The sequence below is a fragment of the Larimichthys crocea genome, chromosome VIII, assembly GCF_000972845.2.
Source record: "Larimichthys crocea isolate SSNF chromosome VIII, L_crocea_2.0, whole genome shotgun sequence".
Classification (NCBI taxonomy): Eukaryota; Metazoa; Chordata; class Actinopteri; family Sciaenidae; genus Larimichthys; species Larimichthys crocea.
The window spans coordinates 6340864-6368362 of NC_040018.1; the positions used below are offsets into that span (position 1 = coordinate 6340864).

General features: G+C 42.0%; 1 protein-coding gene across 1 annotated transcript in view; it reads right to left on the reverse strand.

The window, feature by feature from the left end:
• Positions 1-27499, reverse strand: part of prmt3 (protein arginine methyltransferase 3) — a 56929-nt gene continuing 29430 nt past the window's right edge. Inside the window, exons 10-14 of the mRNA XM_027281766.1 lie at positions 24488-24675; positions 19455-19541; positions 9605-9655; positions 8732-8819; positions 1-245 (exon numbers count right to left, since the gene is read on the reverse strand). Coding sequence (XP_027137567.1) covers positions 136-245; positions 8732-8819; positions 9605-9655; positions 19455-19541; positions 24488-24675 — 524 coding nt within the window. The 3' untranslated portion in view covers positions 1-135. The remainder of the gene's footprint in view (positions 246-8731; positions 8820-9604; positions 9656-19454; positions 19542-24487; positions 24676-27499) is intronic.

Below are 27499 nucleotides of genomic sequence, written 5' to 3' on the forward strand. Positions count from 1 at the left end.
TCTCATTGGTCACATCATATTTCTTTATTACAAGGCACAGAAACAATTCTGAAACATGAAACAACATCCTGCTCCCACGTGTTGTTGAATGTGGGCAATGTTTGATGGATGTTGTGTACCATGTGACGGCTGACGTTACTGCAGGCTGTAAGTCAGCTTCCTGTCTCGGAGGTCGAAGGTGACCAACAGCGAGCGAGGGTCCTTCTTGTTTTTACGCACGGTGATCTTTCCCTGGAGCTCCTCCCCTGAAGAGAAGCAGTGAGGAGAGAGAGAGACACCAACATCAACACAATCTGTTTCACATTGGAGACGCAGTGAGGCGACCTCCTCCACCTCCTCCTCCACCTCCTCCTCAGTGTTTGAAGGTGTGACAATCACTGAAACCAGCTGCTGTTTTTTTTTGGCTGAGTTTCGCTCGCCCATCTGTGTTGTGTGTCGAAGTGTTCACTTTGAACAAGGAGCAGGACTTCTGTTCAAAGCTAGAGAGAGAAACTTCAGATGCAGGAGCTTGTAAAAGCTGTTAAAGTCAAAGATTATTCAAAGTTCAGTCTCACACTGAGGTGTCTCCAGACACCCGACAAGAAAACATTCACTGGATGTTCAATAAGAAATAAAAGCATGAAGAACTGAGAAAAATCTGAAACCATAAAAACAAAAAAGCTGCCTGCAAATAAGACTGGAGAACTGGGTTTACCCAAGACTTTATTTTGAAGGGTTCCAGTCAAATCACTGGACCACAGCAGAAAGAAAACTCTAAACTAGCTGATCTTTTATATGAAGGAAATCCATTTTAAGGGAAATTACTGAAGATTACTAGGCCATATGAAGACGTACTGTAACTGTTTTCATGTCTCAAGCCCATACAATCCACAAACGTATTAGTTATTTTATAAAATTAGAAGAGTCTCAGCTAACAGAGTCATTCTCCATTGCTATGGGATGTTTGACTTAAAGAATAAGATCTGAATTATTCTTGAGTTTCCATTCAATGAATTGCATGAGAAGACCAAACTCAGCGCTGCCTGAGTTCATCTCTCCAAACGTGAGTGTCCGAGACAGGCGAGGGTTTCCAAAACCATTTGTTCCTCCTGAAATGATTGAAAACAGATCACAAATATATTGTTTAAGTTTTTAAAATGGGGCTCAGTAATTCCCCTAAAACAGCAGGGTGCTGTAGCTTCTAGCAAATGTTCCTCTAACAGGGACTAAGCAGAACATCTGTGGGGGACTATTTTCAGCTGCGGATTAAAACATATTTGGCATGCTAATGAGTATTTTTACAGCAGCAGGACTCTAAATAAACTACAGTGTGTGTAGTTTTTAATCTCCTCACTTTGAATGTCTTTGGAAACCAGTTATGATTTTAATAGTTATATGTGTGTAAAGTTATTTATGTTTGCTTGGGTGCTCTTCAGTTTTTGTTCACCTCAGGGAAAGTTCAAGTAAATAAAACTGTCTCTCTGATAACCATCCTCAGTATATCACCACCATAACTTCTACACCTTTATGTCGGACTTAAAAAACGAAGGCAGAAAACAATTCCACTCGGTCAGACATTGATCAGTGTGTTCACAATAAAAGAGGAATGAGTAACTCCTCATCAGAAGAAATCTTCTGGACGCCCTGCAGCAGCGCGGTGCTGCTGAGCTCAGGCCTCTGCAGTATGAGCGGAGGCGTACAGGAATGATGATGTGTGTGAAGGCAATGTGGTTTAATGTACAGTATGTTAATAAGCAGGATTGTGCAAGGCTCAGATTGAGAAATCTCCAGATGGCGTTGAGAAGGAAAGTGCGTTTACAGTGCGACGCACGAGCGACCGGGGGGGGCCAGGAGAAGAGGCTGATGATTATGACGCATAATCACTCTGATTAACTTCACGTTTGACTGCTGGAGGTAAATGAATGTTTACCCGCACGGCAAACAAGCATCCTCTCCTCTCACCACCACCACCACCACCCCACCTCCAACCCCACATCTCCTCCTCCTCCTCCTCCTTCTCTCCATCGCTGGAGGTTAGAGGAGGACGACGACGAGGAGAGAGAGAAAAAATGCTGACTGTGGCGCTTTCTCCAGTGAAGCGTCTGCCATCACTGCTGTCACGTCTCACTCGTTACCATGCCAACGCACACTGTCACCAGAGTCTTTGCTGCTGGCGCCGCACTCTGGGTCTGTCACTCCACTGCAGAGAGAGGGCAGACGGACACACACTGGTTTACACTGTGGGTTCTTTATCCGAGAGCAGAAAGCAACCAATGAACAGGAGCTTAGACTGCACTTTTAACATCGATACGCTTCAGGTTTGGGTCTGAGTATGAAGACCTTTTGTTAGTGAAGCAAAGTGCTGTGAAGCAAACAAATAACCAATAACCAGCATACTACTCAAACATGTCAGAAAAATAAGGGAAAAAAGGGGATACCAGGGTGAGAAAAAAATCTATATTATAATTGCTCTGATAATCAATTTTCAGATTCCAGCGTATCAGTTCTAACTACCGTGTTGGGTAATTATCTAGCTTGTACAAACTACACACACTTCCACATTTGATGTGAAAAACGGGTCAGGCAGGTTGTTCCAAAGCCTGAGCACGTCATCATTCTGGATATTGGAACGGTTAAAGAGGAAATGGCCCAAAGATCTCAGTCTGTGATCTGCCTTTATGAAATATAACCACGAGCCAAGTCACGGCATGGTTTCAGGGTAATTATGGAAATATTAAAATTGATCTGAAACACGGTACTCAGTGTAAAGATGCTAAGATGAGGGTGATGCGTCATCTCTTCCTCGTTTTAGTAGGGAGTCGTGCTGCAGCATCGACTAACTTTATCTAACTTTTTTTGGCTGTATTTCATAAATGCTGAATAACTGGATGATGATTTGATGAATCAAAGTTAAAGTCCTGATCAAACAGAACAGTTGGATTTCTGGTTTTCATGTGTAACTAGCAAAACACAGCCGCTTTCTTTTTTTACTGTAGCCAACAGACAGAAATGTTGCAACGTTGGAAAGACGCCATCTGGTCGCCACTCCATCACTGACTTAATGAGCTGGGTCAGTGGTTGACGCTATGGATGCAAGACAACCCAATTGCAACAGAAAAGGTCACTGACAAACATGCCTGGTCTGTGTTCTCTGTGTGGCTAAACACTGGTGACGTGTTCATCTGACTCATGGGAGCCTGATGGAAAACATCTCCACAAGCCAAACCTGAAAACCAGAAATTGCAGATTTCAGGTTGTGATCATGCAGATCTTCCAAATATATCCCACACAAACAGCAATCCACAATTGTAAGTACATCACTTTGATAGCTGTGCATCTGTTAGACTCCATATTAGATTAATGAGCTCTTCGCCATTTCTGAGTGTATTCCCTTCAGTGTTTATAAAGACTCTTTGCTTTCACTTATTTTACAGAGAATGACACCACAGAGAAGGAGCCTGAACTTCCGCTAAAAGTAACAGGGCCTGGTGCCCATGGGAGGCAGCGGACGGCTGCAGTCGAACTCAAGTTGGCAAAAGGCGGATAAAAAGGTCAAAGGAATAATTGCTTGACCTTTGGCGAACTGTTAAAACAACAGAAAAGGAAAAAGAAAGAGGAGTGGGACCAAAGGCTTTTGCCCTTAAAATAACTCCATGGAAAAAAGTCCAACTACTCCGTGCATGAAAGTCTTGAAACATACGAACAAAACAGAACCAGAGTGAAGTGTTGGTTCAGTCGTGGTGCGACTACAGCAGCTGCAATCAGTAAGACCAAAGTCCCCGTGGAAGAGGGCCTCAGTGCCTTCGGTAAACTGGCCATTCAGATGCTGGAGAAAGAGTTAACCATGTGTGGAAATGAGTCGGGGAATGGAGCCGCAGTGTCGTACATCAACATGCCAGCGTCATTAAGCGCAACCGGGGCCCGCAGAAACAGCCACTCTCAGCCCAACACAGCATTTCTCCATGAAATTACACTGGAAATACACGGCTCGCATTAGTGATTCATTTAAACTGTTGTCATTTACATTTTAACCATTTACCTCACACTCCTACAGCTTCTGTGAGTCCATGCAGTGAGGCCTCAAGTACTGCGATAGCAGGGCTATCGTTTCCTGGTTTTCATTGAGGAATGTTATGATTTTCTGCAATGGGGCTGCTTTACCAGTCACCATAAATGCAACATCGAGGGAATTTGCACCAGAGTCCCTCTAAGGGCAGCGGTAGGAATGCAAGACACAGAGTCGTATTGACTTACAGTGACTCTAAATGGAAGGAACATGGAAAGACAGAGATGTTTTTGCCATCAATTAGCAATCGAAGTGCTGAGAACAGAGAGGTTCACCACAGACGCAAAATTCATTTGCGATCCTCTTGATATTTAGATAACAGATGAGATCCATCTGTCACCTAAACACAAAAAGCACAGCTGGATGAGGAACAGATAAGCTCAGCTGAGTTCGGAGCCCCTCCCCGACACTGCAGCGACGCTCATGGCCACATTTCATCCACAGCTCTTTAACATCCTCCCTCTTGCTCCAATCTACCTTCATTTAATCCTTTTTTTTTTTTTTTTTTACTTCTCAGGCCTTTCCTGTTCTGGGCAGAGCTAAGACGCAGAGCTGATGGACTATATATCCCAAGCACACCAGCATGTGCCATTGAATTACAGCCCCCCGAAGAACTTAAAGCTTTGCTCGGGCCGCTGCTGTTTCGACAGCTCAAGGACCTTCGGAGTTCAAATGAAAGGGGGGGCGAGGAGGGTAGGCGTTGTTTAAACTGAGCCTGGACAGGTAAGGGCGGGGTGGAGGGAGATTTAGAAGAGCTAAAGCTCCACACGGGACAGAGGAGGTGAGTCATGAAAATGGGAGGGAACCAAAGATCACCTGACCGTCCAATGAAAGTACAAGAACAAATGCCCATGTTTGAGCTGCACTGAGCAGCCCCCGGCGCAGGTAACCAGGCCACCGCCTCACCTCCAGGATCATGGGACTTTCTTGCAAAAAAAAGAGACTGACCTCCTTTCTCTGGTAAAAATTAAGTAGGTAAAACTGTGAAAAAGGACCCTCCTCTTCAATACTTGAGGTACACAAACACACCAGAGCATGACAAATGATTCGCTGTTTAATTTATTACGCTGCCAGCCAGGAGGATTTGCAGGGATGTTTTGTTCCAGCCTGCTGCGTGCCTTCTCTCTCTTCCGCCGGCACCTCCCACAGAAGCGCAGCCTCAGAGTTAATTACTTCTGCACTCGTACAAACACATCAAATAGGATTCGCTCTCCACCGCGATAAATCACCACAGACAGAGTCGGTATTAAAACAAACCGCTGGATGTTTATGCCCGGCCCTCACTACAGCCCGATCAGAGCTGAAGGTGCTTCTCAGTCAACACCCAGAGGAGGAGAGGCCACTGTGTGTGTGTGTGTGTGTGTGTAGGAGAGAGTTTTGTCATCTTCAAGGTGACTTAAGGAAGTTTGCTCTTATAGCCGGAGGGGAAGTTTACTATAGAAGTATGCAAGTACTCTTGTGGATTTGAGTGTGTAAAGGGGCAGTGTGTGTGGATGTGTTGTAAAGTACACTCAAGGAGTCTCACACAAAGCTGGTGAATGCTGTTAAAAACTCAATTTCTGGTTTTATGGCCCCTGGAGGAGGCTGGGGGCTGTCAGGGTGCACATCAATAACTTACCGCTCGCTCGCTTACTCACTCCTTTATTTTGTTCTTCCTTCAAACTTTTCCTCGTCACCCTGCTCGGTTCACATACGAAGCGCACACAAGGCCGGATCGATTTTTAATGTCTGGACGTCATTTTAATGTGGACTCAGCTACATCTGTGCTGGCTTGTTCTGAGCTCAACACGGCTAAAAAACAAAACAAAAACATGCCTCTATGCCCCCGTGTAACCAGAGCCCAGATGCTCTGCTGACTGTAAAATCAGGCACAATGATAAAAAAAGACTGTGTGTGTGTGTGTGTGTGTGTGTGTGTGTGTGTGTGTGTGTAGTGGTGCCTAGAGACAGACATGTTTATCACAACCACAAACAGCAAACTAATGAATGCTATCATTACTGAAACATGCAAAGAGAAAATTTTAACACCGCCAGCTGGTGGAGTGTCCAAAATGGAAAGGGTCCATCCTCTTGGGAGCATGAATATATTCAGTGAATGTTATGGTAATCTGCGTGTAAGATTTTAATATTTTTTGTTATTAATGTTTTCTTCTCATATGTGTAAATGGAAATTTTGTTCCTGTTGGAAAAGGTGAAAAGTTGGAGGGGGGATCATAAAATCGGGACCATGAATACTGACAGCAAATCCAGTCTTTAGTTCAGTAGATGTCTTTGTCATTGACCAGCTTGGTCGTGGTTAAAAGGGAAAGTTAGCAAAGTTAAACTCATCCAGTTGGTGTCCAAAATGGAAAGAGTTCATCTTCTTCCAGGTTTCCTGCTCATTTATTCTGGTATTTTCAGGTGTATGTGTGTGCATATACACACACACAAAAAGGTGTGAGCACAGCGAGACGGGGAACAGAGGGCGACATTCTTCAACAGATAGTCAAATGAAATCCGTCTCTGTTTCGCTCTGCAGCTTCGCACTTCTTTACTGTGTGAGCATACTGTCGTCCTCAAGTGTTTATCTGACCGAGCAGAGCGCGAAGCCTGCGATAGCGTTTGAGCAGCGTCAGAGGTTTTGATGTTCTTATCGTCCTAGCTGCCGCCGGCGGGGGCTGAGCATGGCTAAGAGTCGCCTGAGATCTCGCGCCTCCTTTTCACTGCAGGTTATTTATTACAGTAGACTTCATCTAATATCTGGTCAGCAAGTGGACAGCTGGCCCAGAGGCTCATCCATCCCCACATCAGGAGACACCTCCGTGATTCCCATTATGATAACGCGCACAGAGGGCAAGAACTTATAGCAGCAATAAACACCCAAAGTGTGATGATTAGACATTTTTGCTATGATCTTTTTTCACCAGTACCAGTAATGAACATTTGTCCTGTATTCAGTTTATTCAAGCTTCATGCATTTATGTTTTCTTTAGAATAAACAAAAAAAGAACTGAGCATGAGCAGTAACACCATAGCTAAACATCCTGAAATACAAGTTCTTCAACAGAGTGTGACAACTTTCTGACATGAAAAGGCCCCAAAGACGAAGGCAGGATAAGATGCTGATGTGATTTTTTGTTTTGCCTCCTAGTTTTTGCTTTTTTTTGTCGTCTTTCCCATTAAAACAAGACTATATACAACTTTTGTTAAACAGCAGAACAGTGATGAAGACTAAAACAAAGCATAGGCCAGACCACATAAAGCTGTGGCAGCAAAATCCTTCGGGGCATTGAACTGAGAAACGTTTTTTTTTACTGCTAATGATAAGTGGAATTAACTTTTTACTGGTAAAAGGAGAAGAAAGAGGGTTAAGGTCTCACTTAAACATCAAGTCCAACGTGTTGGACATCAACTTTACTGGCGATTTTACACCTTAAGTGAAGGATGTCGATATTAGAACAGGATTTTCTGGTCGTTCTGATATTTAAATGTTCCTATATGGTGCCACTTTGGTGCGTACCTGTTTGTATGGGAGTTGGTAGCTGTGGGCAGTTTTGTGACAGTGTGAAAGTAGCCTACAGGTGATTCCTTTATGTGTAAAAACCCCAACGGAGCTGGACCTGGATGTACATGTGGCTGTGTACATGTTCAACTTTGGACCCTTACCCCAGAGTTTGATTGTAAAGTAAAACGCTTAACACTTACCTGTATACAGCAGAGATCATAAAAGAAAAAAAAAAATCTACAAAAGTGGAACATGTACCTTTGAGATGCGGTGAAAGCGTTAAGACATGTTGTGCTTTCTTTGATAAGTTGATGAAACCCAAAAGTGATACAAGGTGCTCTGTCATGTTTGAAGTTTGAAACCTGCAGAAAGTTATTTCGGAGAACATCCATATAGCTACGCCTCACAGGAAGCACTTAATAAAACTTTAATCTGCTGATACAGTGATTCTATAAATATTTCACTGGTCAGTTACAAAGTGCTCCTCTTGTAACGTGTCATGATGCAGAGACCTGGAACCAGCTATCAGATGAAGTTTTACATGATGTCTCCGATGCCTGAGTGTGATTTGTTTTGATCCCTCGCTGTCTCTGTGGCTGACAGATAACGGGTGTCAACCAGCCTGACTACATCTCCACCACAGACAGATTACCTGCCGCAGCTCGCTATGGCTGTGTTTCCACTGCACGGTACGACTCTACTCGCTTTTGGTAGCTCTGCTTCAACTGCAGAGCTGATGGTCATAGTGAGGCTGTTCCAGAATTTCGGAAACAACACACAGGAGCTGGAACTGAAACATTTATTCACTGACAGACTGTAATCTGTGCTGTGTATTTTCTCCTCTGCATTGCTCACATTCACTGTCACTTTCTCTGTCACTCAACCATCCAATCACTGCACACTCAAAATGAAACCACTCTACTGATTTTGGAGTAAATAAACAGTGTCCTGTGTCACATAATGACGATTCCCTCTGAGCTGTCAGTGGTCTACAGTGTTTTAATGGCACCTTTTGGAACATATAGTGTATAGTGTCAAGTCAAGCTGTACCATGCGGTGAAAAAATATAAGACGCTCCGCCGATGGTTGGAAAATAAAAATTTTCCCTGTACACAAGCGTTGACAAAAGTACCAGAGGTGATGAAATGTTACGGCTCATGTAAATACAGAACTAGTTATGTGGTGGTCTGTGTGACTACTGACCTGCTTGGACAGAGAAAGGCTTCTCCAGTAGGAAGACGGTCTGTTTCCAGTGCGTCTTTGTGACGTGAGGACCAGTGGAGAACATCACCTGGCATGATTATACGTAAAAGTGAAAAAAAAAACAAAAAAAAACAGTGTTGTTAATTATTAAATATAATGGAACACATTTGTCACGCTGGATTTTGCAAAAACAAAACAACGTGCTTAAGGACATAAAATCTGTTTACGAATCTGCTACTTTGAAAAAAGTTTCAGTAAAAAACTAGAAAAACTGCGAGCAAAGCGCCTGAATTTGAGCCTATGGGAAAACATGTAGTTAAAATTCATGTTGGTTAAAGTGACTACAAGTTAAAAGTGGACTCCAGCAAACATGTCACATTCTTAGAAAACAAAAGGAAAACGTACTCCATGTTTATTCAAATTAAAATAAAGTTTAAAGATTAAAATCAAGTGGAAGAGTTTGGAACCAATCTTCTGTTTTGTGGTTTCAAGTCAGTGATAGCTCACTCTGTATTCTAGATGAAACCTAACTGTGCCATGTTTATGAAGCAAACTGATAACCCCATGTTACATTGTTCCAGCCTTGGCTCTCAGTGGAGATGGAAATTTACTGGACCGTCCGTAAGCATGCAGTTTGAGTCTCAGGTACAATAGGAAGTGCAATCAAAAGGCATATCTGTGTTGTGCTCACAGAGCTTGGCATCGGCTGTTCCAACTGGCCGGCTCTGCTGGGGTAAGTGCTTATATCAGCAGTCGGCTAGGACGCCCGTCGATTGCCAGCGGACGCCTCGGGGAGGAGGAACACGCTAAAGCGTGAACATAATTGAGTTTCCGTTAAATGGCTTGGCTTTTGCCGCCGCCGCCACTGCTTACCTTGTTGCTGCAGCCTTTGTCAAAGAAAATGTCAAAGTAGCCGACAATTGCCTGCAATGAAATATGAGGGGCGTGTTAGAATGTGACAGTACAATAAACACCTGGATTTGTTTGACTACACTGCAACTCTGACAGGCAGAGCCGAGAGAGAGAGAGGCAGGAGGCAGAACAAGTCTCGGGGTTTTAATGAGCAAGATAAGTTAAATTAGCTGCTGTGTTTGGGAACGAGGCAGTAAAAACAGACAGGGAACTAAATTTACGGCTCAAATCTTCACACTTATCCTTCTCTATAGCTCAGAGGAGACATACAGATTCAGATTCACCATGCTCGCCATGTCATTGTTGTGTGTGTGTGTGCGTGAGGTCTGGAGAACTGTATCGGCCACCGTGTCAAAGATACAGTTGGGTATCGACGTGACTGATGTGGGAACTGCCTTTCCCTTCGACCCTCCTTCCTCTCGAAAACCAACTTGGTTTCTCATTTAGGCTGAGTCAACACTGTGCGCTCCATCTCACCTCATCTGGGAGACTTGTCACCGGACAAAAGAAATAAATTATGAGGCGGCCACCAACAACATTGAGGCACTTTTGCTGACGATTAAAAAAAAAAACAAACAAAAAAAAAACAACCCACACATCCAGTAGGTGAAATTAGCAAAGGTAGCTATTTTGGTGACAGTGTTGCAGCAGCAATGTGAAAACACTCAGCACAGAGGAGGAAGAAAAAGAAACACTTAATGTGGTTTTGGTCCAACTGGATATGAATGTGTTCATCTGAATAATGCCCACCAAGGGAAAGGAAATTAGGCAACTGACAAATGCTCTCAGCGAGTCCATTACTATGTTGACAAGACTTTGTGCATAGAAAGAAAAAAAAACAGCCAGTCTGAAGCTTCGTTAAATGTTTTAACTTAGATTCAGTAAAAAACTGTGCATGGAAATGTTATATTTCTTTTAAAATATGCTGTCTGCCCTGGTGAGAATATACAGCGCTATAAATACAAGGGAGTGAAAACCAATCCACACGTCTAAAACAAACTGAGGGAAAAGTCCAGGGCCTGAGTGCCTGTAGGTGACCGTTAGACATGTGAGGTAAAAACCAACCCCCCAGGCTTGTTTTCCTCCCATTCCCCCCCCCACACCAGAGGAAGAGAGGCACTCTATCAATCTCAGGCGCGCACTTGTAGTGGCAATGATGCAGAACTAATAGCTTTTAATCCTGACGCAGCTGACAACTTGGAGGCCAGCTCTGTGAGACAAAGAAGAACGGAATCAATGCGAGAGAGAGAGAGGGGAAGAGGAAAAGAGAAGGACAGGAGGGGGAGGGAGGGAGAAAGGAGGAAAGAGATACAGGAAATCAGACAGTAGGAAGACACAGAGGAAGTTGAAAGGGAAGGGAAGGAGCAGGAGAGCGAGAGTGGCTGTAACATAATGTAAAAGCTTCTTTTTTTAAAGGGTTTTTATTGGTTTGTATCACTCGGAGGAGCAAAATGCAGCACCATCTGTTCACAGCAAATTGTGTTTAAATACTTTTTGGAAGTAAAAATGGCATCTGAAAATGCATCTACATACAGCACACACACGCAGGCTCCATGATCACGATGCCGTCAGAAGCTGTGTTCAACACACTCCCCGCGCCGAGGCTTCAATCAACCTTTATCGACTCAGACAGGCAGGGGCGGCACCGCTAGCTCGCAGCTAAACCCCGCCAGAAAAAGAACCCAAAGTGAATAAAAGAGCATGTCAACCCAATGCAATTATGGCTTTTAATGAACGCTACAGAGACGCTCGGTACTGAGGTAATTAGGAAATTAGCCGTAATTACTCGTCAGGCAGAGCGGATTCACCTCTCTCAGCCAGAGAGAGGCAGAGATCATCCTCATCGCGCCTCGCTGATGACAACGCCTCGTAAGCGAGATTGATTGTCACTTGCGCGTTGTGCAACTTTCAACACTCGCAGCGAGACGGGCAATTAAAATTTAGGCCACAGAGTGAAAAACTCAACAAATACAGAAACCAGTGGAGGAGCTCGGCGCCTTGCTGCCCCATTAAAATCGCATTTGGAAGAAAAGAAAGGAATATAACTGAGTCATGCATAAAAAATAAAAATAAAAAAAACACAAAAGATGTGAAAGTGTGAAGATAAGCAATAAAGACCTCGATGACTCACACCTGACACGGACTGTACCAAGCCCAGCTGATCTCAGGCTCAGAGCTGAGACTTTATCAAACTTCTTGGGGCCATTTGAATGGACTTAACGATTCGCTTTTACACAGCCCAATAAAAACTTCCAGATGGGGACTGAAAACTGTTACTCAACAGCAAAGGTAGTTTCTGTTCGGGATGAAGCCATCTTCTGAAAGCCTCTAGAAAGGTTTGTACTGCTGACTTCTGTTCCCGACCGTTGCTTAACTGCTCCATCTCTTGAACTCTGATGTGTAGAAAGTGATAATTATGGTTCTAATGAACCACTTGGGGGCAAACAACTCTTAAGCTGCTACGTGGTCCACGTTCTTCAGCTATTTGCCAACTTTGTCTGCTGTTCGGTGCTAAGCGGGTAGTGTACAGTGATTTATTAGACACTGTTTGCAGAAAATAGATGTTTTTTAGTTAAAAATTAGGTTGATAAGTGTGAACAATGTGCTGTATAGCCAAAACAATGAGACAAAATGGGCTAAATATCCCAAAAGATGAAGGGTTTGTGACAAATTACTCATTTCTCTCTCACTGGATTTAATGCCAATATGAAAAAAAGTTTCATAAAATTCATGTTCCACTAATTTAGGATAATTCGACATTGTATTTAGCAACCTATGGCCCACGTTCTTCAGCTATTTGCCAACTTTGTCTGCTGTTTGGTGTTAAGCAGGTAGTGTGGAGTGGCTTATTAAATGTTGTTTGCTAAAGCTGCCTTTTAGCTGGAAATTAGGTACAACTGTACAGTAAATGTGCCATATAAACAAAACAATGAGACAAAATGGGCTAAAAATCCCAAAAGATAAAGGGTGATAAATTACTAATTTCTCTTTAAACAAACTGGATTTAATGTTAATATATAAAAAAAAAATGTTTAATATAAAATGTATGTTCCATTAATTTCTGATAATTTAAACAACCCTGTACAAGGGTCTTTAACAACCTATTGTCCTCATTCTTCAGCCATTTGCTAACTTTGCTGTTTGGAGCTAAGCAGGTAGTGTACAGTGGATAATTTGATATTGTTTGCTGAAAAAACAGCTGCTTTTTAGCTGAAAATTAGGTTGATGAGTGTGAACCAAACAGTAAATGTGCCAAAACAATGAGACAAAACAGGCAAAAAATGTCAAAAGATGCAGGATATAAAAAAATGTAATATAAAATTTATGTTCCATTATTGATGATAATTTTAACAACCCCATAGTATATTGTATATAAGAACCTTTGTAAGGCCTGACAGGTTAAGGCCTCTGTAACGCTGCACATGAGGAAAGAAGGGAGAGAGGGTTAAGGATGTAAGAGAGACAGACGGAGAGAGAAGAAAGGGTAAACTTCAAAACACTGAGGCACATACGCACGCACCAAAAACAGGACAAATCAGAAGGAGTGCTTTTCATTTTCATCAGCGTTTAGCCTTGGGCCCCGGCTCTGTCTGTGATAAGTGATGACAGTGGGCTCCCTGACGGCCCACGGAGGAGGCGCCGCAACACTGCAGCTCTCCGGCCCCCATTCTCCAGGAAGAGCGGGGGGGAAAATTAATAATTATCATCATGGATAACACCAACAGGGAGCAATTCATCATCGCTCCCCTTTCGCCTGGCTGTGTGTCAGCGAGCCGCGTGGCCCGGCCAGATACTATTATACAACGGTGGGAGGGGGGGTGGTGGTTTAAAGGGAGGGAATAGGAGGGGTGTAGAGGGGGGAGGGATGGAGGGGGTGGGAGAAGTGAGGGCTAATGCGCTTTTGATGGGGTTTATCCAGGCGTGGAGGCTTCAAGCATGACCACCTCATAGGCGTGTTGGTATGAACCCCCCCCCCTCTCTCTCTCAGCCTCTCCACCCAGCCGCTGCCACTCCAGTGAGGTGGAGCACGAACCGGCGTCGACTGCAGCGCATCTCCAGACGGTGCTCCTCACTCATGACGCCTCTCAGACAAACACGGAAACATTTAATATTTCAAAAAAACTACGAACTCATTCATGTGTTTGCTCCTTTTACCTTCCTAAAGAATCCATTCATAAATATTCATTCACAACTCCGCTGCCGGGCTTTTAACTCAGACAAGAAAGAGTATCACTCCAGTTTCAGCTAACCTGCACCGGCTATTCTCAGTTCTTTCACTGGTGTATGAGGATCTTTATGATTTGGGACTTACTCATTGTCATTTTATAATCCTTCACAGCATCTTAGATCCTCTGCCTGTCACACAAAGCTGAGGCTTTTTTAAATACTATGGAATTCCCTACCTAAGACTATAAAATGACAAGAGATACACTGAGAAATTCATCAAATCGCCCCATTTACCTTCAGCTGGACTCAAAGTGTGAGAGATTTCTGTTGCATTTGAAAGTTTTTTGGAAAGTTCACCAGTCAGTGTCATTCTTAAAGTATTTGCCTCTAAAATCTCTTCAATAAAGACCGAAGAACCTTGAAGAGATCACTCCCCAATCACCATTCAAGTGAGAAGCTTTTCTATTCATTTGGTGTGACATATGCTTTTGTTATGCAGCAGTCTTAGATCTGTTTAGCTTAATTAATATGTTTCAAGTATTTGTTTCTTTGATTTCTTGTTTGTCTTGGTGGCTCGTCATTGTTTTCTCCAAGGCCAACTTCCTAATTGGGAATGGTACTCTGGTGTACACACCCATCATCCGCCAGGTGCTGGCAATCTCATGATTGAAACTCAAAAATATAAGAATTATAACCCCTATAAGAACAGCACTGCTGATAAACAAGTTCAGAACAGCAAGTCATTTGCTTATCCTATTATAGGGTATCAATAATCTGGGATGTTCTGTGCATTCCAGGGGTTACCCGTTGATGAAGTTATGGAAATCAATTTAGTGTAACCACCATCCCTTTTCCCACATTCTTTGGAAAGCCTTTTGACAGCCCTCAGTGTCCGTGAAACCGATGTATCTGGCTCATGGTGGATGAGAGTGTGATAACGAAAGAGCAGGAGTTTCTCAAGTTGAGAAAAATTCACCCATTGTTCGAAAGAAACATCTTTTGGCTGTGTGGTGGTCTGGTCTGTTTGTGTGCAGACACTGGTCCATGTCTCTTGTGCGATGGATTTCTCTGTGTATAACTTCCAAGAAATTCCAAGGATTTTTCCCAACTTTGGAAGCTCATGTCTCTGGAGTTCAGAACCCATCTTGGTTGTGCATTTCAAGGCACAAGCTTCCAACCTATCCCACATATTATAGGGACTTGGACTTGATTAAGGTGAATTAAAGTTGTCTATTTCTTATAATTTATAAGGTGGAAGCCACCGATTATTATATTTGAGTAACATTGTTGGACATTTTAGAAAAATAGGATGAAGATATATCATCTTTTTTTTTTATTTCATGCACTCTTCATCTTCTTTGTCAAAAACCTGGTGCCTACATTACCCACAATGCAATTAAAGTACAGACAACCTATAGCATGCAGCAGAGAGAAGAGGTGGGCTACAGAGGTGTAATACGATTAACCTCAATTACTTACATTTTCGGACTCAAGTGACATCACTTGAGTCAACTGAGCAGATTTTACACAGCTCTTCCTGAAACCACAAACTTTTTTCACATATAATAACAACAACAGACTGTTATGTAGCATAATTCACTGTTACCAGTGCTTTACAAAAGAAAAACTACAGTAGTGCTTTCCAACCTGTAATCTGACTTTATGTGCACTTCCCTTTAAATCTAGGATGCTGACATAATTCAGTTTGTTGAACATTTGTTTATATTCAGATGGAACTAGCCTCCCGACACAATTCTCGTTGACAGTCAGATGATACCCCAAACTCTGAACGCTACGTACTGATTCAGTGTCGTGAGCTAAGAGTGGATTTTTCCATTAACATTTGCCTTTATAATGTGCTGAATATCCTTGAAGTTGACGAGTGCCTGCCCTGTCAGTCCAGAAGGCCATTCCCCTCCACACATAATTTAAATTTGACGGAAGGCAGGTTAGAGATGGATGGTGGAGACGTTTTCTCTCTGCAGCGCTACAGTAGCTACATCAGCAGCAGTGAGACAGCAGTGTTAAAATTAATTACAGACTGAAACTTATTCTCTCCTGCCACGCCATCAGCATACATTATTTTCACCTATAGGAAGGGAAGAGCATTTTTTTTTTGCTACCTGTTCCACACTAAATGGATGAAGGAGCTGTGGGAGCTAAAACAGAGGAAATAGATCCCTTTAGAGAATTTCTGATCCATGTTTTAATGGAAGTTTCAGCACATATATATTCTGTACGTTGCTTTATTGTTTGCACAGGATGTATACACGGGGGGAAAGGGTGTGAGATGTAAAAAGGGAGGCGAGAAAAGGAGTGATAAAAAAAAAAAAAGCAAGAGTGAGAGGATTTGTCTTGTTCGTGAACGGCGCAGACGCAGGGGTTGTGCTGTTCATTTAATGCAAGGTTAGGCAGGCTGAGCTGATGAATGGACTGTCGACAGGAGAACAAAAGCAGGCGCTCCATCACAGCACAGGAGGCGCAGCAGCTCTCCCTCACCGATCCCCGAGCACTGGTCCAGGAACGGTTTACCCTTCACACATCCTAACCTTAACTACTACTGAGGAGCCGCGGCCAATACTGACTACAGATCAGTATCTTTACAGGTAACACCACTCTACTCCTGCAGGTCAATAATCCATCTGGAAATCGGGGAGACGAGCAGGCTGGATGCAGGAGTGTCCACAATGTGAACAAGTGATAGCCTCTACGGAGAATGCCTGCACATTATACACCAAAAAACAGGTGTGAAGCATGACTGAACGCGATTTAAAGACACATGTATGCTCATGCATATCAGCACTCTAACTGAGGATGAACAGAAGCGTGAAATAGCAGGACAAAGGAGAAGTAGCTGTGCACCTGAAAACCTGAGAAAATAATAGAAAACTGGAAAATTACACCCCTGTGCCGTATGATCCCATCATCTGTTTCTCTGCGGCGGACCCCTAACATGACTGGACTTACATCCTAGAAATAGAAACAGGATGTTTTCAATTACAGAGCAGAAAAGACAGGAAAAATGAGAGGATGTTTACAAACCCCATTAAATTCACCCGCCTTACCCAGGCAGCACAGGCCAGATAATAACCACCTATTGATTATCCATTAAACCAATACACCAGACAGTGCAGTATCACTGCAGCACAACACAAAGCCGCTCCGACACAATGAGCTTTTTTCTTTCTCTAACCGACAGATCACTTCTCACAGTGCAGAGCTTCACAGCCTGCAGTATTGGAGGCTGTTCTGTAGTCGGCAGGTCGCTGCTGGAGAGAAAAGTAGCTCACACACTGAGTGGGGGGGGGTTCAGAGGGAAGTGGGCTGGGGATGGCTGGGGAGGTGAGGGTTGATGGTGGCTGCCAGCACCTCACCAAATAGACTCATAAAGCATTCTCCATGCTTTGGTGCCTGTAGCTGACCCTCAGTGAGGACACGCTTCAATCTGGTGTTTGGTCGAGCTGACCTACACGCTGTGGCTCCAAAGTTCAGCCGGGTTTCACACGAGTCATGTCAAGTCTTCCATAGGCCCAAAGAAAGGGGTTAATTAGCTGCATTCATATCACTATATATATATATATATATAATTATATATATATATATATATATATATATATATATATATATATATATATTTATATATATTAATATCATATATATATATATCTATATATCTATATAATATAAAGTATTGTTTTAACACGTTCTATTAATTTGTCCACGAATAATTAATCTGAGCACAAACTGATCCAATATTTTCTTTCTTTTCCATCACAGTCGACTGTAGTGGCACCATCAAAACACTAGATGGTTATGTTGTGCATTATAAGGTAATATGATTCATTCATATTATTTATAGATATTTTTCTTTTAATTAACTTTGTGACAGTGATGTTGCACTGAAAATGACTCTGAAGCAACAAAATGAGGAATGAGTCTCTAACTTCCTGCATGCTGTGTTCACAATCAGCAAACAGTCGCAGCAGCACGGTCCTTTGTGAACACTAAGTAGGCCAAGGTGAACGTTCACGGTTCTTGTTGGCTTCACATGGCTCCTGTCGGCCCAATGCGTAACTTTTGTTGGAGCTACAGAATAAAAACCCAAACTTGGATTTTATATTCCACCTTTTGTCATCTTAATATAGGATGTATCCTCTAGGGAAACCATGTGACCTGTGACATGTAGGATATTTGCAGTGATCGAGGCGTCCTCTGTGTGGAAAACGAACCTATAAGGAAACAGTCTTATGTTACAGGGAGAAGCGTACCTCAGCTCAAGTTTCTGCGGACGGAGGACGGATCCGCGCTCGTATTAAAGTGGCTTGAACCTCAGATTTCGGGACTCTTCTTAGCGCATCTACCCCAGAAAGCATCCTGACACTCACACAGTAAAAATAAGTCATCTTAAAGGATCAGTCAGACCAACAAAGAAAAGATGGTATCACTTATCCCTTCATATCAAGTCCATTACAGTTTGAGTGATGGAAAATCTCTTTCCGTAAACAACGTTCAATGCTTCTTACATAACAGGAGATTTATGTGCCTTGCTCAATCGCACACAGGAAAGTGGATATATTTTTGTCATGAGTTTGTTCCCAAATGCTCGAAACATTAAAGATCCTATCCTAAAGATCCCAAACAATCTGTTGAATAAACTTTCATGGCTCAGGGCAGGAATTATACCACAACCAAACAGCCTGTGCCGTGGATGTCCCAGCATGTGGTCGTAATCCCTAAAATTAACTTCCCACATGGCCAGAAAATGAAACTATATGCGACACGGCGAGTCAATAAACTCTTCATTACCAGCGTCTCTCTGTCATCACACCTGACGCCTACCGTAGCACAAGATTTCTCCCACTCCTGCAAATATATATTCTAACCAGAGACACGGTTCAGAAAGTTAACGGTGGAAGGATGATGTTTGAAATAACAAGTCCCTGTTTATGTAACGTTCTTCTAGCAGACTGAACCTAGCTAGTTAGCAGCTGTGATTGAGGCTAAAGACAATTAAAACAGCCTGGAGGAGGAGCGAGAGGTGGGCTGTGATTGTGTAAGCGTGAGTGTTTTGGCATTGGGGAGAATGACACAGCGAGCCGGCGGTGAACATCCACTATGTTGTATGACATGTAATTCAAAGTCACATTAGCCTCACTGCTCCGATTCGATTTGAGACTCTATTAAACATCCGAGTGACAGACATCCTCTTAAATACAGAAACATGATCCATCAACGCGAGCTGACTGATGTCTCTGCTGTTTGTGCTGCCTCGTTCCTTTCACGTCTCTGATGAATGACGGGCGGCGACAGTGGACGAGCAAACTTTGGTTTCAGGTCTTTTTTTTTCAAATGACTAAATCAGAAACAAAAACTTTCGGGGAAGATAAAAATGATCAAACACATTTAGCAACTCTAATGAGATTTTTTTTTGCATTTGAGATCTCAGCAAAAAAAAAACGTAAGATATGCTGATCTGATATTTCTCATTTACACATTTAAGCCCTTGAGTCACAGAGATAGTGCTTGATTGCTGAGGCATCGAATGCCATCAGACAAAAAAAAAAAAAACTCAAACGCTATCAACTTTAGCCCAACAATAAGCGTTGTGGAAGCCTCAGTGTGTGAGTGTGCAGTGTGTCCTTACCGTGCAGTCTGCTGTGTTTGTTATCTTCATGCAGAAATCTGATGCAAACTCCAACTCCGACAGACACACTCGGTTACAGTCGATCGTCTGTTGAAAGTCAAAAACACACACATCATACGATGTATAACTTCAAATGAGATAAATAGTGACGACAATGTGAACTGTGATCAAGCAATACAAAAAACAAATCAATAAAGAAAACATGTAGTCAGTATAGGAGCTCCTTGTTTTGGTTGGTGAATGTGGAGGTACTGAATCGCTGCGAGGACACTTCTGCAATATAATTCTGACCCTTTTCTATGCAACAATAGGCTGTTTGTGCATTGACAAATTTAATAATTCAAGTAGCCAACTGTTCAGTTATGAAAAATTACATTTTGATTTTATGTTTTTAACAGGATAACAGGAATTCTACTTTGTCTTTGTTTTAACTCGACTGAAAATAAGTTGATGAATGAAATGATATTAAGTTAAAGGTCCAGTGTTGCATCTAGTGGCAATCTCCTCACATCACCCTCACCTTCCTAGTGTAATGTCTGTCTTATTCTGAAAATAAAGTCTAACACACTGGACCTTTAAGTTTAAACTAAACATGACATTTCTGCTATAGTCAGTTTTTTCCCTGGTTTATTACAACTTTATTTCTGCCTTCTGGCCATTGGTTCTATCAGTAATGATAGTGGGGCTAAAAATAGGCCCAATGGGGAAATACGTGTGGTCAGGGGATCATACAGGTTGAACTTAACAGTGAGTGCACCCGTAATGTCACTAATAACTCCTCAAATGCCCAGGAAGACCTTGAGGGAGCAAAATTACACTGAGTACAGTAGGTCAAAGTTGAGCCAGGACCTTAATCTGCAAACTCTGATGAATCCTCACAACAATAAATTTGCCAATACCTTCACCATTCACCTTTGTTTCCTCTCACAAATAAGTTTGGCGAACCTGGTCCTGTATGATTGGCTGACTGTTTTCTTATTATTATTATGACCATGTAGGAAAATCTAAATGTTCTAAAGAGTGATACTGTCGCCATAAAAATGTCTTCTGCTCTCACTATGTGTGTCGATGCACAGTTATGAAGCCGGTTAAATATACTTCCAATAAAGGTTGAAGACAGCTGTTTGCCTTTTACTGGATGCAACTGACTCTTCCTAAATCCCACCCCTTATTGCTCTATGTGCCAATCATATGTAATGTATGTATATATGTATATGTATGTATGTATATATATTTATATTGCGACACAGCGAGTGTATATAGTCCCATCGTGTTAGCAAAGCTAACAGAGTAGATGGTCGTCACAAATCTGAAAAAATTGCGTACGTGACAATGTCAGTGAGGCAACAACAGTTCTGTAACGGTAGAACTGTGTCTACCGGTAACGGAAAACCCAACTGAAACCTATAGATGGTAGTGGTGGGCGAATCGATACAAATATCGATAGTATCTATACCAAGTCGGTATCGGTATCGATCGATACTAGTCTACTAACAGCCGGGTCGCTGGACTCCGCTCCTGTGTCAACGCAGAACAGGCACACTTTGCTCCCCCTCCCCCATCTTGTGTTTAGATGTTGCGCCGTCACGTGACGTGACTTAGACGCGCAAAGCAAACAAACAAACAAACAAACAAACAAGTTGCCGGCTCAGGTTCATCAGCAAACGCAGTGCTACCTATTTTCTATTTAATTATAAACTTTGTCCTAATTCTGTCCTGTACGGTGGCCGGGAACCCTCAATGCTGCAAATAAAAGAAACTTCACAACGGAAGTGAATTACCGGGGACTATTTTTGCCGGTGCACCTGCAGTTTTTTATGTGAGTGAAGAAGAAGAAGAAGAAGAAGAAGAAGAAGACAGACAGACAACAAGCTACAACCTAATGTTCATCACAAGAAGCTACAACCTAATGTTCATCACAACGAGCTACAACCTAATGTTCATCACAACAAGCCATCCTAGGAGCCACACCAACAACATTGGTGTTTACTAAGACTTTTTAAATTTCTGGGAATTTTTATTAGAAATATTAATCAATAACTTTAATATGATACAGTACTTCGGTAACGCTATCTATACTTTAAAATCTAGTGCCCGACTACATCAGTTTGTACGGTAAAGTACAAACTGGTACGGTACAGTAAAAGAACTTGAAAATCACCCCAGAAGTAGCTGGGAACATATAGAACAAGAATCAGGTGGAGTTGTCAGAAAACTATTTGATTTGTTTATTTAATGACAGCGTTACCACAGTACTGTATCATATTACATTTATTAATTAATATTCCTAATAGAAAATTCCCAGAAATTATGAAAAGTCTTAGTAAACACTAATGTTGTTGGTGTGGCTCCGAGGATGGCTAGTTGTGATGAACATTAGGTTGTAGCTCGTTGTGATGAACATTAGGTTGTAGCTCATTGTGATGAACATTAGGTTGTAGCTTGATGTCTGTCTGGTTGAAAATATGCGTTTTGTGTTTTAACAACGTTTCACTTCAGAGTTATTGATCTCGGAAGTGCCAATATGTTTCTAACTTTACCGAAGTGCAGTGGCCAATAAGGCACCTTTCCTTATCTCGTAATTACAAGATCAGGTGTCTAATTTATTTTTTTCAAGTGAATGCAATATGCTTCTGTACTTCTTCTTCTTCTTCTTCTTCTTCGCCGCTCACATAAAAAACTACAGGTGCACCGGCAAAAATAGTCCCCGGTAATTCACTTCCGTTGTGAAGTTTCTTTTATTTGCAGCGCTGTTTCTTTTTGTTTGCAGCGTTTCTTTTATTTGTAGCGTTGTTTCTTTTTGTTTGCAGCGTTTCTTTTATTTGCAGCATTGAGGGTTCCCGGCCACCGTAGTCCTGGGTTTTAACGAATAAATAATAAAAAAGGAAACATCATAAAGAACACTTTAACAATTCAATGACGCATCCACCTTATTTATTAAAAAGTATCGTATCGGTGATACTGGCCCGTATTTACTTGGTATCGGATCGATACCAAAATATGCAGTATCACACACCACTAATAGATGGTGGCAGAGCACATGTAGAATCGAAGAGTTTTAGTTATAGATAAAAAAAAGCCCACTGACAGCAGCACAGGGACTACACAATCACTGGCACATGTTTTTTTAAATTATGATTATAAAACATATTACATAGGGCGGGTTTAAAGCAGCTTTGAATGGTTGCAAGTTGAACATTCCCATCTGTTCTCATTGAGAAGAAAAAAAAACTCAAACTTGTTTTTGCAGGAATTTATAATTCCATGAAAGGACTCTCAATTTTACGGAATAGCAGCCAGCCTTAATGGAATGTTATTGGATCGTATCATCGGGAGGCAATAGATGAGAGTCCGTGTAATTTGGGCAGAGGGGCTGTCTATTTGTCACTGGAGGGGAGAAACTATCGATTAGAGGATTCAAATTCCATTACATCAAGTTCTCCCCTCATTCATCACATCCACAGATGGGTGGAGGACATGCTACTTAGCAAACAGGCCAACCGGCGAAGAAACACGGGATGGTATGAGAGAGAGAAGAGGGACGAGGATTCATACACAGAATGATTCAGAAGAGGTATCTGTGCTCTAAGATGCTGGACTGTGTGTGTGTGTGTGTGTGCGTGTTTGTTTTATCTCTGTGTAATGTGTGTGTGTGTGCTCTCCCATCAGCCCAGTGAAAACTGCTCTATCCACAGACGGGGGGGTGAGAGTAATGAAGTTTCCTTAAGAAGAACTTAAACAAGGATTAGACAGATCAATCACCCAGAGCTACAGCATCAGCACACACACACAAATACCCCTACACACACACACACACACACACACACACCTAGCTTCAGGGCCCTATATCTCTCTCCACAGCTCTAATTCTCTGTCTACAATCTAACAGCTCGGGCCTCGCAAACTCAATTCCTCCTATTCGTAGCTTCCAAGATTCTTGTGCATTAGAATCAGACTGATATATTGGTCTGTCAGTAAGTCGACCCAATACAGGCGTTAAATATCATAGATTTGATAGTTAGTGTCATCAACAGATGACAAAACTGAGGATAGACTGATTTATACACTAAAGTTTCAGTGTGGGAGCGACCTCTGGCATAAACATTTGAGACTTTTTCATATTTTCTTTATCATAATGTATCTGTGAGCAACAAGTGCTATGCAAACCCAGGTGCATTGTGGACTGACAGGATGGATCCCATGGTGCACGTTGCACCCCGGGTGTTTAATTCAAGAGGTGTGGTCTGAACATTGATAAGGACACAACAAAAGCACCCACTTTTTAAAGTTTCGTTTTTTTTATGCCTAAACGTTCCCACCATATTTGCTGCAGTGACATTACTGCGTGCACGGAAACAATTCAAATGACTCAGAGCAGCCTCACTAATCATTAATCAAGTAAATCATTAAAGGAACATTCACACATCGACACAACACACAATAAAGTAATCGCCTATAAAGCTTGCGCTGCTCAAAGTAGTTTGACCAATAGAGGTGGAGTGAATATGCATACGTCCAGAGTACGATGACATAATAATCAAGGCGAAGAGAGTTCGCTTAAATATTGGACAGGACAATTCTGTCCTCCCAAAATATTAATGCTGAGAACCAAATATTAGAAAAATATCTGAAAAACAAACTTGATTGATGGATTTATGGTTTTAAGACACTGAGTTGCAATATATATATATTTTTAATGAACTTTCTGGTGTTTGCAGGTGCAGGCAGTTTTGGGATCCCTGTTCTGTGTACATGGTTAACAAGGTAAGGTTTCATTTAATCCAATTATTATCTTGTGACTCCTAAAATTCATCTTACGACCACTTGCTGAATCCCATTGCCGAGGTTGGGAACCAATGCACAATCTGCTCGATTTCACACAGTCCACATTAACAGTAACATGTCAAATCAAATATTATAGATACTGGCCAAATATTTTGGCTTCTTGAGGTTTTAAATACAACTAATGTTGTTGGACTTCCAAAGACACTGCAGGCTGAATGTTGCAGTACATTACCTATAAGCATGTTTACCTGTATGACGGTAGGTTCAGAGATGAGTGTGTCTGCGTTCACCACGTCCACCACAGCCTCAGGCACCACGGCCTTCTTCATGCACGCCATGTTGAAACCGTACACGTCGTCCCAGAATGCAATGCGTTCATTGTGTTTCTGTGTGTCTCCGACTGCTGCCAGGCTGATGTTACAAAGGTCTGGATAGACTGTGGAGAAAACAGAGGAGCGAAGGAAGTCGAGGACTGTTCAAAACATACATAAGTAAGTACAGCACTGTCATTAGCGCAGTCAGTCTCAAGTCTCGACATTAAAGATGAAAAGACAATATCAGCAGTCCAAACAGCAGATAAAAATTGGACCCAGCATTGTCTGGAGCCCAAGAATGGATGAAGGATGACCAGGAGTCAGTGCGGCATTCATCTCCAGAACCTTTGACCTTTATACACTTAAGTTTCAGTGTGGGGGGCGACCTCTGGCATAAACATTTGAGACTTTTGGAGACAGGGATTTTCAAAAAGGTGGCACAAGGGTGGGCCAAGATGGGGCTATAAACCCACAAACACTTAGGAGAGCCTTGCTGTAGCCCAATCAAGAAATAACCAGATGTTCAACACATAAAATTTTGTCGGATTTGCTCCAGTTGATCCAAACTGGTCCCACATTACCAAAACAACCTTCTGAAACATGAAATCCCCCCCAGCCAAGTTCCTCATGGCACGAGACTTAAATAAACTGTTATTGAGTTTGATTTGTTGGCAGTGTGATAAAAAAAAAAAAAAAGTTAATTTCAGCACTGAAGCTCATCGAGAGGAACCAGAAACAAGAGGAAGCAGAAGCAGACAGAGGGACGGAGAGAGTTCGAACAGCAGGGGGGAGACCACCTGTGTCATGCTACAGTGCTGATCACTCTTGGCAGCGCTGTTAGCAATGTTAGCCGGCCCACAGCCAAAGGAAGAGCCCTGTCACTGAGCCAAGAGAAAGCACCTCCATGGGAAAAAACCCAAAAAAAACATCCACAACCAGCAGAATCCAGAACTGGTCGGGAACAATTTCACACTCAAGAGGCAACTTTTTGTAGCCATTTTATGTCAATGTGAGCTGTGTAGTTTCTCTGTTATTCAGCCTGCAGGCTCTTTAAGTGCCCTATCAGAATGCTTTATTGTTAGTTTTTTATCACCTGTTGTGTAAACTGTTGTTTAACCAAAGTCTATTGACAGTGCACTTAAATCCAACCTCCTAACAATACACTACATGCACCAAACAAAGGTATTGCCATTCATATTCTTCAGCTACTGTAAGGCCGTCTGGTCAGCAGTGAGTGTCAGTTATTTATTTTGCTTTAAATAAAAAGATCGTTAATCATAACTAAAGGAAAGGGTGGGCCAATTCCGCTCCCATAAACTTCCAACTATCAGTGCCGAGACGTGCTTAATATCAACTAATTTAACGTCTTGAAAACCATCCAACAAATTTTAATCAGAGAACGCCTCAACATCTTGTGGGTGTGGAGCTTTGCATCAATTTCGTGAGGCTGCTGTAATGACTAGATCCATCATGTGTGCGTATAACATGGCCCGATGATCATTTTGTCCTACTTTCATACTTAATACTTTAATTCTTTACACTATAAGCTCCACACATGTCGGCAAAGTTGGAGACGTAGCATTGCCTGAAACATAAATGTACGAAAACGTCTCCAGATACACGAGTGTAGGTGTGAACATTTTGACCTCCTAGTGAATGATAGCCAAAAAATGACATGTGATGGTCACAGCAGACAGGTGTGACGGTCCTTAACATGGAGACCTAAATGAATGTACTGAGCCTTAAACCTTAAACAGACATTTTGAGCCAATTCATTGGCACTCCAAGTGAACTTTCACTGGTAAATTACAACAGACATCACGGACACCTTATTTTCTTTTTCGAGCAGACGCAAAAGTACCAACCAACATCCTTTTGTCTATTATCCACCTTTATTACTTCAGGCGAGCTAATGAAAGTTGCAAAGCATCGATAATAATGTTACTCTACCTGTGCTTGCTTGAGCTCTCTTTCTAATTTACCAGCAATGCAGATAATTATTCTTAGTGGTAAAGAATACGAAAATAAAAACATTACTCGAGGTGGAATAGAATCTCAATTGTTGGAGAATCATGGGATTTGGAGGGTTTTGAAGCTTGTGCCAGTGGCCATTTCAACACATGGTTTCACAGGTGACAGTGTCTCACCTTAGAAAAATGACTGCTGCTGAAACGGAAAATGTGTCTCTAGTTTTGAAGACTGAGCACAGGCAGTGGTTATTGTCACCCCTCATATTACATAAGACTGCTGATTGAATGAACATTATCCGTGTCTCAAAATGAGCATTAAACATGAGCCTTAATGTCTTTTTATTGCATTTTCACATCTGAATAGATTCCTTTGTATGGTTAATATGCTTGGTGATTAAGCCAGAGCTGAGAGGCTTAAAGCCATCGGTATCCCTACTGTGAAGTAACATTAGCCAACACTGAGGCCTAGGGCCTAAACTAGAGTTGAGAATATATGAAATGAGGATATATAGAACTTAATATTTCAACATACAACTTACTACCACTAGTAGTAATGTAAGAATCTGTACCAATTAGAGATCGTGGCAGAAGATTTTGCAAGAAATAGCTGCATATTTGACTGTTATATTATTAATACAGTGTACCTGACTGTGATATGATGATAACCACCAGTGAGGAATTCATGGAGCAAGGCCCCTAAGTGTTATTCATTCACATGCTAATATGTCAGACGGTTGATATATTTGTATATTGTATCACATTGGATATTGGTATATAACTTCAAATATGAGTATATAGCATTACGTAATTGTTCAGGGTAGCAGCCCTTAGCAAGAGCAGTAATACTTAGTGACAACAAAGAACAGTTAGGAGCAGAAATAATACATAACACTGGTAGAAATAGCAGTACCAGCCAACAGGCACGATGTTTCAGCAGTTAGCAGAAACAGAGACACAGTTTGCGTCTCAGTGATCT